The 18,641-nt window shown below is 41.8% G+C and overlaps 1 protein-coding gene across 5 annotated transcripts in view; it reads left to right on the top strand.

Moving 5' to 3' along the window:
• Positions 1-18,641, top strand: part of trak1a (trafficking protein, kinesin binding 1a) — a 264,222-nt gene that overhangs the window by 142,896 nt on the left and 102,685 nt on the right. For 4 of the 5 annotated variants that reach the window (XM_068001811.1, XM_068001810.1, XM_068001812.1 and 1 more), the window contains one exon: positions 1,531-1,725. In XM_068001811.1, the coding sequence (XP_067857912.1) occupies positions 1,531-1,725 (195 nt within the window). Of the gene's footprint in view, positions 1-1,530; positions 1,726-7,261; positions 7,471-18,641 lie in introns of those variants that run through there. The other variant, XM_068001815.1, reaches the window with a different exon arrangement.

The following is an 18,641-nucleotide window of genomic DNA, read 5'->3' as shown; positions in this document are numbered from 1 at the left end:
AAATTGCCCGGGTGTGTCCTGTCCAGAAAAAGCAGGAAAAATCCAATCCGGCCAATTACTACCCCATGTCTATATTCAATCATCAGCAAAGTGATGGAAAGTGTCGTCCACAGTGCTATCAAGCGGCACTTACTCACCAATAACCTGCTCACCGATGCTCAGTATGGGTTCTGACAGAACCACTCGGCTCCAGACCTCATTATAGCCATAGTCCAAACATGGACAAAAGAGCTGAATTCTAGAAGTGAGGTGAGAGCGACTGCCCTTGACATCAATGTAGCATTTGACCAAGTGTGGCATCAAGGAGCCCTAGTAAAATTGAAGTCAATGGGAATCAGGGGGAAAACTCTCCAGTGGCTGGAGTCATACCCAGCACAAAGGTAGATGGTAATGTTGGAGGCCAATCATCTCAGCCCCAGGACATTGCTGCAAGAGTTCCTCAGGGCAGTGTCCTCGGCCCAACCATCTTCAGCTGCTTCATCAATGACCATCCCTCCATCATAAGGTCAGAAATGAGGATGTTCGCTGATGATTGCAGTGTTCAGTTCCATTCGCAGCCCCTCAGATAATGAAGCAGTCCATGCCCGCATGCAGCAAGACCTGGTCAACATTCAGTCTTGGGCTGATGTGTGGCATGAATGTTAGTTGCCACTTAAGTGCCAGGCAATGACCATCTCCAACAAGAGAGAATCTAACCTCCTCCCCTTGATATTTGTCCTCTGGAAGTCTGCTGCCCTGAATTGAGATATTTTCAGTTGTGAAGCCTTTGAAAGGCGTGATATGTTTAACAGATACTAGATGCAAGATTTTCAATAATGTGGGAAGATATACATTTTTTTTGTAAAGTGCATACGAACATATGAAATCAACAGGCAGGACAAGACCTTTGTCTATCAAGCCTGCATCACACAACTGTGACTCCTGGAGCGATTAGGCAGCCATACCTACCTGCCCATCAGTCAGTCATGTAATTTCCTGGGAGAGGCAAAACCAGGAATAAAAAACACAGCCAATCAGGGGGGAAAAAAAACATATGGGAAATTACTCCCCAATCCCCTTAGGCAATCAGAACTAGTCCAGGAGACCACATAGGAGCTGGTCCAGCAATGGTCTTGAAGGCACACAGAGTCTGAACTCAGCTGCAAGCCGGTAAGTTGTTCCATCAGTCTATCCTCTGGGGAAAAGAAGAACCGTCTAGCATCTAACCTAGCCCTACCGTGACGTATCTTATACGCATGACCTCTGGTCTTCCCCAGCATGCTGGTGTCCAGCACTGTAGAAAATAAAAATTGGATAATATTCTGGTGCTTGGATTACAATTGCACATTTTACTTCAAGTCTGCTGTTTAGATCCATAAGGTGATTTGGTCCATGTTTGTCTGTGAGGAATTAACTGTACTATTTAGCCTTCAACATTATTAACTGAAGAAAGTTATTAAACTTCAGCCATTGCAGTTTTGTACTTTTTTTTTTAGAAATAACACAGTGAATTCACCAGTTCTAATACTATCTCCATGTTTTTCCCACCAGATGTGTGCAACAGTACTGATCTTCCAGAAGTTGAAATCATCAGTCTACTGGAAGAGCAGCTGCCTCATTACAAGCTAAGAGCTGATACAATTTACGGTTATGATCACGACGACTGGCTTCACACTCCTCTTATTTCTCCAGATGTTAATATTGATCTCACCCATGAACAAATAGAAGAGACACTAAAATATATGCGTAAGTACTATATCAACATAGATTACATTTACTTTGTGCCTGAAAGAGATGTTTGTAACGAAGGGCCTGAGAACAATTTAAAATAAGGTGACTTGGTGTACAACTGTGTTGCTTCCATGTATGGATAGGAACTGAAGGACTCTTAACAGTTTGGGTGGAAATGTTGTGTATGCAGTCAAACTGTAATAGATTTTTTTTATTCATTGGGTACTTTGACTCTGAAGTTAGTAGCAACAATGAAAGATGACATTATTACCACACTTTAATAAACTGTGTTTATGGATACCAGACACCAATGGGGAAAAAAACTGTTTAAACATTCATTTTCAAGAAAAGCATCACTAGTACTGAAATATTCAATTTTAGAAAAAAAACAGAAGTTGTGTCTGAAGTATACAAATATCTTGCATTTTTATTTTTTGCTTCAGAAGTAACCCCTTACCTCAAGTAATTGGTTATGTAATGAAAATTCCAATTTAAGGATAGATTTGATAAACTTCAACAAATATACATGATTTCCACCCCTTCACCATCACCCTCCCGCTCCAAAACCATGGAAGTAGTGAAAAATTTCGCTTTTGATTTTTTTTTAAATGCTGAATTGTAGACATTAGGTGTTAATATTGAAAACAACATTGATGTTTGCAACAGCTCCATTATATCAAAGTCTCCTTTTTAAATCAATTCCATAAAAAATTGTAGTAATTTTCAGAGCTGGAGATTTTCGTTTGCCCTTGGATCAATTGTAGAACTGTTCAATGATTGTATAAAGGCACATTAAAAAAAAAGATAATCCCTTGGTTTAGTTTTTTTTCCCCCCCAATGCAGTGATCAAACATGTCTTCAGTGAGATGCAGGCTACATTTACAGGGCTATGTTTATATTACAGCAACCTCGTTGTCTACAATAGTGGTACCTTTTTCCATGTTTGCAGACTGCTTATGAAGTCTATCGACAGTGGATGGCAGCATTGCTGGAATTTGGCCTCCTGATACATTATTCTTGATCTAACTTGCACTGTATAATACTGGTCACATCAATCCATCCTGTTTTTGTTTGATTTTCTACTACTTCCCCTTTTGTTTTTGTTTTTGTTTTTATTAAATTGTTTTCATGGAAAAAATTGCTTCCCAAAATTATTTTGGTTCAGAGAAAACAACATATGGTGCAAGTAGCAATAATACTTTTCGATGCAATTTGTGTCAAGGTATCGTGCTCTCCAAACCTTTTTAAAATTATTTGTTTACCAACATTTTATAATAAAATGGTACCCTTAAATTAATAGTTACCATAAATTTGTGGTTTGGTTTTATCCTATGCCAGTTTGTATTACTGTGACAAAAAGAGAAGCAGTTAAAACCTTAACACTCACCTCAGAAAGGCAGAATGACACTACATGAGACTTTGTGCTAAAACCAGAAGCTGAAATATACTGAAGAGAGATCTCATCATTCACTGGGCAAGTTATGAATTTACCCAGATGTCTGGACAAGTGTGAATATTCATAGAATCATAGAAAAATACGGCGCAGAAGGTGGCCTTTCAGACCATTGTATCTGTGCTGGCTGAGAAAAAGCTATCAAGCCTAATCCCACTTTCCAGCATTTGGTCCGCAACCTTGTAGGTTATGACACTTCAAGTGCATGTCCAAGTACTTTTTAAATATGATGAGGGTTTCTGCCCCTACCACCTTTTCAGGCAGTGAGTTCCAGACCCTCACCACCCACCTGGGTGAAAAAATTTCTCCTCAACTCCCCTCTAATCCTTCTACCAATTACTTTAAATCTATGTCCCCTGGTTATTGACCTCTCTGCTAAGGAAAATAGATCCTTCCTATCCACTCTATCTAGGCCCCTCATAATACTATACACCTCAATTAAAACTCCCCTTAGCTTCCTCTGTTCCAAAGAAAACAACCCCAGCCTATCCAATCTTTCCCCATAGCTAAAATTCTCCAGTCCTGGCAACATCCTCGTAAATCTCCTCTGTACCCTCTCTAGTGCAATCACATCTTTCCTGTAATGTGATGACCAGAACTGTACGCAGTACTCAAGCTGTGGCCTAACTAGTGTTTTATGCAGTTCTAGCATCACCTCCACGCTCTTATATTCTGTGCTTCGGCTAATAAAGGAAAATATCCCATATGCCTTCTTAATCACCTTATCTACCTGCTATCAACTATCTTCAGGGGTCTGAGGACATGCACTCTAAGGTGTCTCTGTTCCTCTACACTTCTCAGTATCCTCCCATTTATTGTGTACTCCCTTGCCTTGTTTGCTCTTCCCAAGTGTATAACCTCACACTTCTCCGGATTGAATTCCATTTGCCACTTTTCTGCCCACCTGACCAGTCCATTGACATTATCCTGCAGACTACAGCTTTCCTCCTCACTATCAACTACATGGCGAATTTTTGTATCATCTGCAAACTTCTTAATCATGCCCCCTATATTTTATTCTAAATTATTGACATATACCACAAAAAGCAAGGGACCTAGCACTGAGCTCTGCGGAACCCCCGGAAATAGCTTTCCAGCCACAAAAACATCTGTCGACCATTACCCTTTGCTTCCTGCCACTGAGCCAATTTTGGATCCAACTTGCCACTTTCCCTTGGATCCCATGGGAAAATACCTTTCTGACCAGTCTGCCATGTGGGACCTTGTCAAAAGCCTTGCTAAAATCCACATAGACTACATCAAATGCGTTACCCACATCGACCCTCCTTGTTACATCCTCGAAAAATTCAATAGTTAGTCAGACAAGACCTTCCCTTAACAAATCCATGCTGACTGTCCTTGATTAATGCCTTTTTAAATGATGATTAACACTGCCACTGAAAATATTTTCCAATAATTTGCCCACCACCGAGGTTAGGTTGACTGGCCTGTAATTACTCAATCTATCCCTTTATCCCTTTCTCCCTTAAACAATGGTACAACGTTGGCAGTCCTCAAATCCTCAGCAACGTGGCTGTATCCAGTGAGGATTGGAAAATGATGGTCAGAGCCTCCGCTATTTCCTCCCTTGCTTCTCAACAGCCTGGGATACATTTCATCCGGGCCTGGCGATTTATCTACTTTCAAAGATGCTAAACCCCTTTGTACTTTCTCTCTCACTGTTTATCCTATCCAATATTTCACAACTCCTCCTCCTTAACTACATGTCTGCATTGTCCCTCTCTTTCGTGAAGACAGATGCAAAGTATTGGTTAAGAACCATACCCACGTCTTCTTCCCCTACAAGCAGGTTACCTTTTTGGTCTCTAATAGGCCCTACTCTTTCCTTAGTCATCCTCTTGCTCTTTATGTATTTATAAAACATCTTTGGGGTTTCCTTGATTTTACTTGCCAATATTTTTTTCATGCCGCCTCTTTGCTTTCCTAATTTCCATTTTAATTTTACCCCTACACTTTATGTTCCTCTAGGCTTTCTGCAGTATTGAGCTCTTGTATCTGACATAAGCTTCCCTTTTTTGCCTTATCCTACCCTGTATGCTCCTTGACATCCAAGGGACTCTAGATTTGGGAGTCCCACCCTTTTTCTCTGTAGGAACATATTTGCTCTGAACCATCACTGTTTCCTTCTTGAATGCCTCCCACTGCTCTGACACTGATTTACCTTCAAGTAGCTGTTTCCAGTCCACTTTTGCCAAATCACATCTCAGCTTAGTAAAATTGGCCTTTCCCCAATTGGGAACTTTTATTCCTGGTCTATCTTTGTCCTTTTCCATAATTCAGTTAGATTTAGCGTAGTTATGATCGCTACCACCAAAATGCTCTCCCACTGATAGTCCTTTCACCTGCCCAGCATCATTCCCTAAAACTAAGTCCAGAATTGCCCCCCCCTCTTATTGGGCTTGTTTGTACTGGCTAAAAAAAGTTCTCCTGAATGCAGTTTAAGAATCCTGCACCCACTATACCTTTTACGATATTCTGCGATGTAAGGAATTAGGGATCACTTGCAAGATTATTAGTCTGACACATGAAAGTAAAAATATCAAGAGTGAAAAGGGAGCATGTATATGAATGGCACAAATTGATGGTCAGGGGACTAGAGATGTGTCGGCTGATCCTTTCTTGCACAATAAGAACGGCTCACTAGTGAGTCAATGATTTATTATGCCAGGTCTCCCACAGGCTGCTGGTGGCTGTTGATACCAGTTGTAATTCCTGCCAATGGTCACAAAAATATTTTTTTATTTGACTAACTGTAAAGGGAGTGCTTTACATTGGAAGTATTGTTTCTCTTTAATTTGTTTCATTCAAATGTTTGTTTTTGGAATTGCAGTCTGGTTTTAAAATAAAAAGTGCTAAACTTGAGTATGTTCTTCACTGGATTACAATCTGCTGACCAATATCTATTGTACAGCATTCATGCTAAACCATTTTTTGATCTGTTTTGTTTACTTTGCAGATTTTCCACATGTTGGCACAAACCACTAATACCCCTTTTATATTAGTGCTGTCACCAACAGCAGCCCTGATTCCAGCAACAGTGTTGTGATAGAAATTAGGTGATGCTGGTGCCGACTCCAGACGGCAAATGTAAATGACCAATGATGTCAGCACGGGATATTGGGCAATTTTTCATGCCATGGTTGGGCTGAGTGCTTTGCTGGTTTGCACAGCCCATATACTTAGTCTTGTTCATTGGAAGTAATGGCACTTGTGTAATTGCTCCACTGTTGTTGGTCGGGCTCTGAAATCTGCCCTACAATGTAAATAGGGGAGATTTCATACATTGGAAGCCACAGCATGTTACAGACCACTTCAAATTTAAGACAAGACTCTGCAATTTAAATGTGCCATAATATTTCACTTGTGAATAGCTACGTTCTGCTCTGCACTTTATGGCTATGTTCCAGCAATGGCACCCTTGAATGATTACTTGGAAGCTATCAATCATTGTCAATGACAGTGATTGTTCACAGATTCAACCCACGATTGATTGCAGGAGTGTACTATTAAGTTCAGCATTTTTTAAGTTCAGCGCAACCAGTTGAAAATCCCTCCTTCACTTATTAACAAAAGTAACAATTTATAACCTTGTAGATGTTCCTCTTTTGAGACCCACCAACCATCTTTTCTTGTCTTATTTGAATAAACAACTTGTTAAAATACAGAATACTACTTGTTACCCTTTCCAAATGCCTCGGCCAGTTTATCCAGTGAGCAGCTGAGCTGGTTACAACAGGAAAGTCCTGGATTTGATCCCAGGCAGCTGCTGAATCAGGCCATCTCAGCAGGGGCAGTAGTTGGGACACTGCAGTTGGCCTCAATACCCTTGGGTTGGAAAAGGGAAAATTAGAGGTTTCCCAACCCTGACCATTATCTAGCAATTACTACTAGAAAAGACTGAGTGTAGACAAGGACCAATTGAGCTCAGCTGTGACACAGTTGATGATCTAGCAAACATTTACTGTCAACTTAGGCGAAGTACTCGAGTGTGACCCAAGCATGTTAAACTGTATCTTAGCAAAGAGTTAATAATTTGTGCAGGAGAGAAATTGGAGGACAAAAATGCAAACAACTGTACTTGCTTACAACAACTCCAAACAGTACAATGCTGAGTCTAGTGACGGTGAACAGCTTCGCCAATGGTAGTCAATTACAAAAGAAATAGAAATATGCAGTGAGAATCTGAAATTTCCAAGTGCACAATACAAGTAAATCAGCAACTGAGGGGAAAACATAAGCATGCTAATTGCCCTGGAAGACAAAATAAACATACCTGACTCTGGCAGGTAAGCATCAGCTAACTCAGTACTTGTATGGTATCAGACCTGGGAATTCCTTTTAAGAAGCTTAACTACTCTCTGGTTAAATTTGCTGAGGCATTGGGCGAATGCAGCAAGTGTAACTGTATTTTCATGAAGTATTTCTTCAAAGAAGATGGGAAAAGATGTTCAAAGTGGGTTTAAAAATAAAGAAATCTCCAGGTCATAAGTGGTTACTTTTTGTCAAGAGGGGGCAGATATTTTTTGAAGTTGTATAGCACTTTTCTGAAGACCAGAAAAATAAATCATTATGAAATCATTTTAAAACTTTGACACCAACTTGATGCAATAAATGTGAGTCTATTTTTCTGTCCCAGGAGGTCCCTATCCAATAAAGCAGTTCAGTTGAAGAGGAACTCTACCAAAATTTTGATCAGATTGCCAATCTATAAAATTGGTACTTGTATGAAATCTGGTAATCTGGGTTATAGCCTGTTTTAAATGTACACCTTTAACCTACTATGGTTTTCATTTCAGTAGTTTTTAAAACAAATCCTCGATTTTGTTCCAGCCACCTTTTGCTATGTTGTAGAGAAATCTGAATTGCAATGTTGGATTGTTCCTTGAAAGAAGGAAGGAAAGGTGCAAGCAGATACTATTGCTTCTAGTTTAGGACATATATTATGTCCTGTAATATATTGGCGCTTCCAATAATATTGGAGCCAGCTTGTGTTATAAATCTTCCCAAGGAATTATGGCACATAAACAAAGTTATTTTTCTCATAGACCAAAGGTGTTGGAAAATCTAACACTACAGCTGTAAAACACAAGCTGATAAGAGTTGTTTAGTTTAGAATGCTTTGCATGATCAATTGAAAACCCCACCCAAGGAGCAATGAATATATGGAATTGACTCATCAAAAGAAATTAATGTGGGGTCTGTGTGAGACAGTGTGCTGACACACTGTCCTTTGACCTCTTGAATTTGGGTATGATTCCATTCCATACTAATCAGACCCAAACTTTTTATTCCTGCCAACTTTTAAGATCCGAAGTGAAATGAGTTTGTACATAGTCAGCTCAGTTCCTGGTTGGCATTTGTTGATGAGACAAAACTGCTTAGAATTCAGTACAAAATGGTAAGCTTATTCCGAGGCTATAGGATGGTGCGATTAAAGTGTCTTGTTAACCCAGAGTGGAGAGAGGGTTCCTCTGCATCTAGCTGTGCTGCTCTTGACACAAAATGATGCTAACACTGGATATCTAAAGGAGCCAATTGTTCCCTTTCCCCATAGCTTTGTCCTAATGAGTTCGACCCCCACCGCACCCCTATTTAAATTATTGTTTGTCTATTTACCCTAGATGGACAAATATCCATTGATGGAAGAGAGTAAATATCTTAGGGACAAGAATTGACACACCAAAGATTCTGTCAAGAATGATGCTTCCAAGAACGTTGGGCCTACAGGAATGTCATCTGTAGAATGTAACTGAGATTAGGGTTCAGTCGTCCAGATATTTAACTTTCAATCCATGCCTTGGAGTGTTTAATTGGTGGAGTTCTTGTACCACAAAGATGATCAAAAGAATTTGCTAAATTACCTTAAGTGGCTAGGCTCTGTCTGCGCTCGTAGGGCTGGGCCATGGGAGTACTCATGGGGGCTGAGGTAGGAGCACTCAAGGCAGCATATGAAACACAGGACTTGAGGTTGATGTAGAGTCTGTGGGCAGTATGGAAAGGTTTGGGGGCATTGGAGGACAGGTGGAGTGAGATCTGTGGAGCTCGCTGGGGTGTCCTGGGGAGTTGGCTTGGCTGTGATGATGGTGATAATTGTACTGGTTGGGATCTGGGATGTGAGCGCACTGAGGGGAAGAGGTAGGGAATGGAACCCTTAATCGTGAGGGAAGCAGGCTTGACCTACTCGGAGGCGATGAGGGCGAGAAGCATCGAGGACACATGACTTGGCCCTGATTAAACCCAGTTTGTGTGTACTGGCCCAGATTCAGAGCAGCCAGAACCAGCAATGGAGCACAAGTGCCACTAGGTATGCAAAAAAGGTGCCATAACAGAGTTAATGGCAGTGGTGAGAAGCAGAAGCTTTGTCAGGGGCAAGAGGCACAGCTGGAGAGTTATGGGAACTAACCAAAAGCCTGGTCAAAGAGAGGTTTTGAGGAGGCAGTGAGAGTAGTAGCAAAGCAGAGGGCCTTAGGGAGGGAGTTCCAGAGGGTAGGGTAGAGACAGCTGAAGGCCACCAAGGGAGTTTTTGAATTTGATTTTGATTAGATGTTTCGAGGGATAGGAACACAGTGGAGGACAAGAAGGTGATGGGTGTGAGCAGGTTAATGCAGGACAAGATGCAGGTGGGCAAGTTTCAGACAAGTTGGAGTTTGTGTCAGCAGGGAAGATCAGGAAGTTGAGTATGGAGGTAATCAAAGCACAGACAAGATGTCAGAAGTGAAGGCGGGGAGGGGCAATATTGCAGAAATGGAAGTAAGTGGTCTTGGTGATCAGTAGGATAAGAAGTTTTGAAGCTCATCTCAGGGTCAAAAAACACACCAAGCTTATGTCCCCTCTGATTCAGCCTGTGCAAATTGCTGGTGAGGGGAATGAAATTGCGAGCAAGAATACTGATATTTTTGTTAACAGCCAAATAAGAGAGTTTGTCATCTTAATGTTCAACTGGACCAAGTTATGTCTTATCCATGACTTAATGTCTGATAAGGCAGTCTGACTGCACACAGGCAATCATGGAATCAAAGGTGGCATCAGAGAGGTAGAGCTGGCTGTTCCCAGTGATTATATGGGAAGTGACCTCATGCTTATAGATAATGAAATGTATGAACAGCATGATATGATGAACTTGTGTTAGATTAAGATTTCTAACTATATAGATAGATGTCTCCAGTCATTAAAATGCAAACTCTTGGAATGTGATCGCATTGTGAAAATCAAACTATTGACTATAAATCTCCTTTTTTAAAGCATACATTTCAGAAAACTGTTCTGATGAAGGACTTGACTTTTGACCCTCTTGCATTGCGTATTATACTGCATGTGTGAATAGTATAATGTATTTACAAGCTAATTGATTCCAAATGGAATGTGTGCACAAGGGGTTGGGTGCTTTTGAATGTGGTATGGGTTTGTTATCGATTGATTAAACTGGTTTCTATAAATCAAAACAAAGTGGCATTTTGGTTACTATGGATAAATTAATTGGCAAACTGTTGCAAATTTTATCAGAGAGTTCAAGCTTTGACGTGGAACTCCAGGAGCAGCTTGTACTGAATACATAGAACACTCCTTTGTGATCTCTCATCACAAATTTCTATAATGTCCTTTATTCTTAATCACCCTTTGAAATGGCCGAGCAAGCCACTCTGTTGTAAAATCTCGCTTAAAAAAAGTAGTCATAAGAATAAAACCGGACGGACCACTAGGCATCGGACACGACAAAGGCAAACCAAGCCCAGTCGACCCTGCAAAGTCCTCCTCACTAATATCTGGGGACTGGTGCCAAAGTTGGGAGAGCTGTCCCACAGACTAGTCAAGCAACAGCCTGACATAGCCATACTCATAGAATCATACCTTTCAGCCAACGTCCCAGACGATTCCAACACCATCCCTGGGTATGTCCTGTCCCACTGGCAGGACAGACCAACCAGAGGTGGCGGTACAATGATATACAGTCAGGAGGGAGTGGCCCTGGGAGTCCTCAACATTGACTCTGGACCCCATGAAATCTCATGGCATCAGGTCAAACATGGTCAAGGAAACCTCCTGCTGATTACCACCTACCGCCCTTCCTCAGCTGATGAATCAGTCCTCCTCCATGTTGAGCACCACTTGGAGGAAGCACTGAGGATAGCAAGGGCACAGAATGTACTCTGGGTGGGGGACTTCAATGTCCATCACCAAGAGTTGCTCGATAGCACCTCTACCGACCGAGCTGGCCGAGTCCTGAAGGACAGAGCTGCTAGACTGGGCCTGCGGCAGGTGGTGAACGAACCAACACGAGGGAAAAACCTACTTGACCTCATCCTTACCAATCTACCTGTCGCAAATGCATCTGTCCATGACAGTATTGGTTGGAGTGACCACCGCACAGTCCTCGTGGAGACTAAGTCCCGTCTTCGCACTGAGGACACCATCCAACGTGTTGTGTGGCACTACCACCGTGCTAAATGGGATAGATTCAGAACCGATCTAGCAGCTCAAAACTGGGCATCCATGAAGCGCTGTGGGCCATCAGCAGCAGTAGAATTGTATTCCAGCACAATCTGTAACCTCATGGCCTGGCATATTCCTCACTCTACCATTACCAACAAGCCAGGGGATCAACCCTGGTTCAATGAGGAGTGTAGAAGAGCATGCCAGGAGCAGCACCAGGCATACCTAAAAATGAGGTGCCATCCTGGTGAAGCTACAATTCAGGACTACATGCATGCTAAACAGCGGAAGCAACATGCTATAGACAGAGCTAAGCGATTCCACAACCAACGGATCAGATCAAAGCTCTGCAGTCCTGCCACATCCAGTCGTGAATGGTGGTGGACAATTAAACAACGAACGGGAGGAGGAGGCTCTGTGAACATCCCCATTCTCAATGATGGCGGAGTCCAGCACGTCAGTGCAAAAGACAAGGCTGAAGCGTTTGCAACCATCTTCAGCCGGAAGTGCTGAGTGGATGATCCATCTCGTCGTCCTCCCGATATCCCCGTCATCACAGAATCCAGTCTTCAGCCAAATCGTTTCGCTCCATGTGATATCCAGAAACGGCTGAGTACACTGGATACAGCAAAGGCTATGGGCCCCGACAACATCCCAGCTGTAGTGCTGAAGACTTGTGCTCCAGAACTAGCTGCACCTCCAGCCAAGCTGTTCCAGTACAGCTACAACACTGGCATCTACCCGACAATGTGGAAAATTGCCCAAACATGGACAAAAGAGCTGAATTCCAGAGGTGAGGTGAGAGTGACTGCCCTTGACATCAAGGCAGCATTTGACCGAGTGTGGCACCAAGGAGCCCTAGTAAAATTGAAGTCAATGGGAATCGGGGAAAAGTCTCCAGTGGCTGGAGTCATACCTAGCACAAAGGAAGATGGTAGTACTTGTTGGTGGCCAATCATCTCAGCATTGCTGCAGGAGTTCCTCAGAGCAGTTTCCTAGGCCCAACCATCTTCAGCTGCTTCATCAATGACCTTCCCTCCATCATAAGGTCAGAAATGGGGATGTTCGCTGATGATTGCGCAGTGTTCAGTTCCATTTGCAACCCCTCAGATAATGAAGCAGTCCGAGCCCGCATGCAGCAAGACCTGGACAACATCCAGGCTTGGGCTGATAAGTGGCAAGTAACATTCGCGCCAGTCAAGTGCCAGGTAATGACCATCTCCAACAAGAGAGAGTCTAACCACCTCCCCTTGACATTCAACGGCATTACCATTTCCGAATCCCCCACAATCAACATCCTGGGGGGTCACCATTGACCAGAAACTTAACTCGACCAGCCATATAAATACTGTGGCTACAAGAGCATGTCAGAGGCTGGGTATTCTGTGGCAAATGACTCACCACCTGACTCCCCAAAGCCTTTCCACCATCTGCAAGGCACAAGTCAGGAGTATGATGGAGTACTTTCCACTTGCTTGGATGAGTGCAGCTCCAACAACACTCGAGAAGCTCACCACCATCCAGGACATAGCAGCCCACTTGATTGGCACCCCATCCACCACCCTAAACATTCACTCCCTTTACCGGCGCACAGTGGCTGCTGTGTGAACCATCCACAAGATGCACTGCAACAACTCGCCAAGGCTTCTTCGACAGCACCTCCCAAACCCACGACCTCTACCACCGAGAAGGACAAGAGCAGCAGGCAAATGGGAACAACACCACCTGCACGTTCCCCTCCAATTCACACACCATCCCGACTTGGAAATATATTGCCGTTCCTTCATCGTCGCTGGGTCAAAATCTTGGAACTCCCTTCCTAACAGCACTGTGGGAGAACCTTCACCACACAGACTGCAGCGGTTCAAGATGGCGGCTCACCACCACCTTCTCAAGGGCAATTAGGGATGGGCAATAAATGCCGGCCTCGCCAGCGACTCCCACATCCCATGAACGAATTTTTAAAAAAATACAGGAAAAGCAAGACTCAGTGAATGTTTTCTATTTAATTGAGGGCAGCCATTAATTGTTTAGGAGATACCGTTGGTCTCCATTATCGAATGAAACTGCTGAGTGCTGTTTGGGGAGCTGCAAATAACGTAAAAGGTTTTTTAAAACTCTGTTCAAGTTTTTTTTAAAGTAAGTAAATGGAAAAGTAAAACTTCAAGGTGATCAGTCAATATCTGGAATTAAAGGGTTTTAAGATTAGAGAAGATAAGCACAGATGATTCAATGAAAAGCTTAAGATTCAGGAATGAGAAAACGTCATTTAGCCTGTCAAAGAACATTAACTGACCCAGCGTGACTTTGAATTGCATTTTGAGTGATGTGAATATTTTTACCTCTTGTGTTGCTTGGTAGATGATCAAACATTCTGAGAATCATAGATTCTGTCCTGCTTTGGCCCATTGCCCTCTTACCTGTGGAATGCAATGTGACTGAGTTCAGTAACCGACTATTGTCCTGAAGTATTTCTGTTTAAAATTTTAGAAATTTATGGAGAAGTTTCACAAAATTTTCTCTTCGGGGAAGTATTCCTATGGTTACTATTCAATTATCTCTGCAGATTGGATTAGAGAGAGTCCCTGATGGTACAAATTATCCTTTGGAAGATGTAGGTTCCAGGGACCAACTGGCTTTCTTGTACCATACTTAATTATTAGACAATAGATGTCCTGCACCTTGCTGACCAGAGGAGAAAATTACATCTACAGTGTAATTTTGGCTCGTTATAAGTAGTATGATTGTGTCATGATTGGGTGACCAGCTACCATTACCTGCTGCTCGTAAGTGGAATACATTTGCTTTGAAACTTGTTTTTTCCAGTACTAGTGAAATTATTTTAAACGTAACATTTCAGTGGAATTGTTCTCTCCAGCTTATTTCTTTTTTAAAAATTTTCCTAGCCTCCATACAATATTTGTAAAAGAAAATCCCCTCTGGAGAGGAGACAAGAGGGATGTGGGTGGGAGTGGTTGTAGCTCTGTCCCATAGATAGTATGCAAAGGAGAGGTCACATTGTTTTCCCAAAGCTAAATTATTTCGTGACTCCTCTTGCTGTGTCTTTCAAAGGAATAAATAGAAATAGTCAAAAGACGACGACTGCTTGGCACTAATTCAACATGTTCTAAAGGATGGTCACCTGATTCTTGATTATCCGTTTCTGGTTCTGTCTGGGACTGGGTCGGATTCCCAGTTGTGGCAAAGTATTGAAACCTGCTTGCTTGGTATTTTAATTCTCTCCTGTTTGTGGGTAAAAAGCAACTGGTAAATAATGGCTAATCTGGTATTGAAGGTGGTGACTTGGCTAAACTGGTATATAAAATATTAACATTTTTCACTTGACCCTTGGTTAGCTTTGTGTCTCTGCTTAGATGTGGAGTTTTGGAACCTAGCACCACTTCAAATTTCAGGCAAATCCCTGAATTGAACCTGGCTTGCAATGGCAGCAAAAACTAATGGGTATTTTTTGTTCCTCTAACCAATGCAAATTAGGTTTGGATAAAGCTTGAACCATTTCTTATTCTTAAGGCTAGTACATTTCATTGTTTGACCACTTACTAGAAACCCTTTCCTCACTGCTGAAACTTTCTCAAAAGGTTAGATTAATAATAGTGTCCAATGGGCCGAGGTGTTTTGTGATTAAGAACTCGTGATCAAGTGCCCTCAACCATACAGCAACAGCTCTCTCCCTACTAAGAAGCATGTGGAATGCCAGAATCCATGAGAGGTGATCTCATTGAAACATGTAAGATTCTGAGGGGGCTTGACAGGGTAGACACAGAGGCTGTTTCCCCTGGCTGGCAAGTCTCGAACTCGGGGGCAGAGTCTCATGATAAGGGGTTGGCCATTTAAGACTGAGATGAGAAGGAATTTAGTCACTCGGAGGGTCGTGAATATTTGGAATTCTCTACCTCGGGGGGCTGTGGATGCTCAGTTGTTGAGTATATTCAAGACTGAGATCGATAGATGTTTGGACTGTAAAGGAATCAAGGGGTATGGGGAGCGGGCAGGAAAGTGAAGTTGAGGTCGGAGATCAGCCATGATTTTATTGAATGGCGGAGCAGGCTTGAGGGTTCATGTGGTCTACTCCTCCTATTTCTTATTCTACATAATCTCCTTTAAGAACATATGTTTAAATCTGTGATTTAGAAAAAAATTAAATCTCCCTTATCCGCTCCTTGTGGTCTTGCTGTGCTGTGCCCAATACTGAGTGTCCTTGATGACCCTTCCTTTGTTTATGTACCTCACATATGGCACTGTTGCTAAATTAGTTGTGCTTGTCTTTTTTTAAAAACTTACAATTCATAGCCATCACGAAAAGTTTACTTGAACAGTTACAGTACACTCTAGCAACACTGAAGTGTGGGAGGATGACAGAATGGGAGTGTGCTTCTCTTACCTGCTGACCTTATCAGTCCAACTACCTACAAGGCGAAGGAACAATAACTTATTTTGCACTGTCAAACTGAAACATTGACATCACACAAAAGCAATCCAATGTTGTTGGTACAGAGGGTGAAGAAACTTTTTTTTTGGAAAGCAAATACTTTTTCATGTAGAATATTTTACTATATAAACATTATCACTTGGACAACCGAGTGAAATCTATCAGCTGCTGCAGTACAGTAAATGTTTCATATTGTCAGTGTAGGTTCTGCTTTCGGGTTGTAAAAATTGTTCAAATATTTGGTTCTGTGGTCCTGATTTTACAACCCATATTACTTGTGCTTTTCTTGTATGACGTCACATTCCTGAGCACCGTGCCTGCCCTCTAACCCCAGGAGGGGGGAGTATGACTGTTGAACCGTAGAGCCTGCTCCCTGTGGGCCTGCGCACAGCAGGCATCGTGTGGTTCTTGTGATTCTGGTTGAGCCGGGGAACACTTTTTCTTCTATGCTGAACAATAAAAAGACATATCAGCGAAGAGAGCTGGATTTAAAATCTACAATTTATTTACCTCCTTCCCCTCCCCACCTTCCATTCTTGATGAATCAAAAGTATTACTCACCATACCTAATGCTTTAGTGTAGAATCATAAAAGGTCACTGCACAGGTAAAACACAGAAACAAGGCATTTGACCCATCAAATCTGCACTCGTGTTTTTCTCCACTGGTGCCACCCATCCATTCCCTGTACCCTTCAAAATTCCTCCTTTCATGCAATTATCAAATTCTGTTTTAAAAGAATTTTGGACTCTGCTTTAACAGCAGTACCTGGCAAAGAATTCCACATTCTAACAACCCTATACAAAGAATTTCTTTTCCAACTTTCTCTTCAATTTTTTTTATGATTATCTTGATTTGTGCTCTCGTTACCATTTTTGCTACCAATGGAAACCACCTATTGCTATTTCCCATATCATACTCCTTAATAATCTTGAACACCACTATCAGATCACCCTTGAACCTCCTCAGCTTCAGTGAAAAAAGCCGTAACTCCTCAAATCTCGATACATAACTATAACCCCTCATCCTAATAAATCGATGCTGCACCTTTTCCACTGTTTTTATATTCTTATAATTGGTGTGCCTAAAATCGTTTCCAATTGTCTTGAGTCTTATAACAGTTTAACGTTACCATCTTGTCTTTGTATTCTATGCCTCTATACACAAAATGTATTAATTAAGATTTTTTTTTTACATTTCAGCTGCATCTGACACCTATCTGCCTATCCTGCAAGCTCATCGATCTCCTCTCGCAGTATTTCACAATTCTTATCACAACTTGCTATAATCAGCAAATTTTAATATTTACCTCAATTCCTAGGTCTGGATCACTTACGTTTCTAATAAACGAGCAGTCTCAAAACAAATAGCTATGGAGCCCCACTTGCCATATCTTTCCAACCCAAAAAAGTCCTTTACCCTTTCCTTTCGACTCTGCAACCATCTCTTATCCATTTGACCACATTCCACTTAATTTCATATGCCATTATCTTTGCCATAAATCTCTTGTGTGGTACCTTTTCAATTATATGCTATATAAATAAGTGTTGTATTGAAAACAACACTCTCCTCTCTCTCTCAACCCCTTTTTTATCTCCCTCTTCCCTGCCCCCTCCCTCCCAGTGTACCCTGATTCCCACTGATGTTGCTACTACCTTTACGGTTTTGATAGAGTAAATGAGGAAGAACTGTTTCCAGTGGCAGAAGTGTCGGTAACCAGAGGACACTGATTTAAAGTGATCGGCAAAAGAACCAGAGATGATATGAGGAAACATTTTTTTATACAGCGAGTTATGATCCGGAATGCACTTCCTGAAAGGGTGGTGGAAACAGATTCAATAGTAACTTTCAAAAGGGAATTGGTTAAATACTTGGAGAAAAAAATTACAGGCCTACGGGGAAAGAGCAGGGGAGTGGAACGAATTGGATGGCTCATTCAAAGAGCCGGCACAGGCACAATGGGCTCGATGCCCTCCTTCTGTGCTGTACCATACAATATCTCTTTGGCCATCTGTATTTTGTGACATCAGGTCCTGCAGGTGTCCCTTTTCATTACTGTTTCTCTTAACTTCATCCCAAAGTAAAGGGAATAAAAGCTCTCCACATAATGCATCATATCACAATGGGAGTAGCAGGTGACTTGCTCCCAAACCTCTGGAAACATTTCCTTGTGTAACCAGTGACTGAAGTATGTGAGAGCCAGCCATGCAGATCTAAATTTCTGATGTATATTAACGACTGAGGAGATACCTTCCATTTTCTCAGTGACCTTCTGGCTAAGTTTGACATGCACTGGGTGTTCAGCTCCTGTAGTTCTACTCCATGGTGCGCTGCTATCTTTATTTAACGCCTTGTTAAACTAAATCTGTTATTTAAAAAAAAATGAAATATACCACACTGCACAAGCTGGAATAAACTTGGCATTAATTCCTTGTTTGAGAACAGAACAGTTTACATTTTTAAATGACTAAAAACGATTTTATTTTAAGCTCGAGCTTTGCGTGTTTAAGTTGTTTACTTTGGATGGTGAAAGTTGAGAATTGGGTGAAAAGCCTTTTCTCTACTTACCTTTATAAAG

Source organism: Heptranchias perlo, chromosome 2 (assembly GCF_035084215.1).
Source record: "Heptranchias perlo isolate sHepPer1 chromosome 2, sHepPer1.hap1, whole genome shotgun sequence".
NCBI lineage: Eukaryota > Metazoa > Chordata > Chondrichthyes > Hexanchiformes > Hexanchidae > Heptranchias > Heptranchias perlo.
The sequence above is the reverse complement of the archived record's forward strand: the minus strand, read 5'-3'. Positions and strand labels throughout refer to the sequence as shown.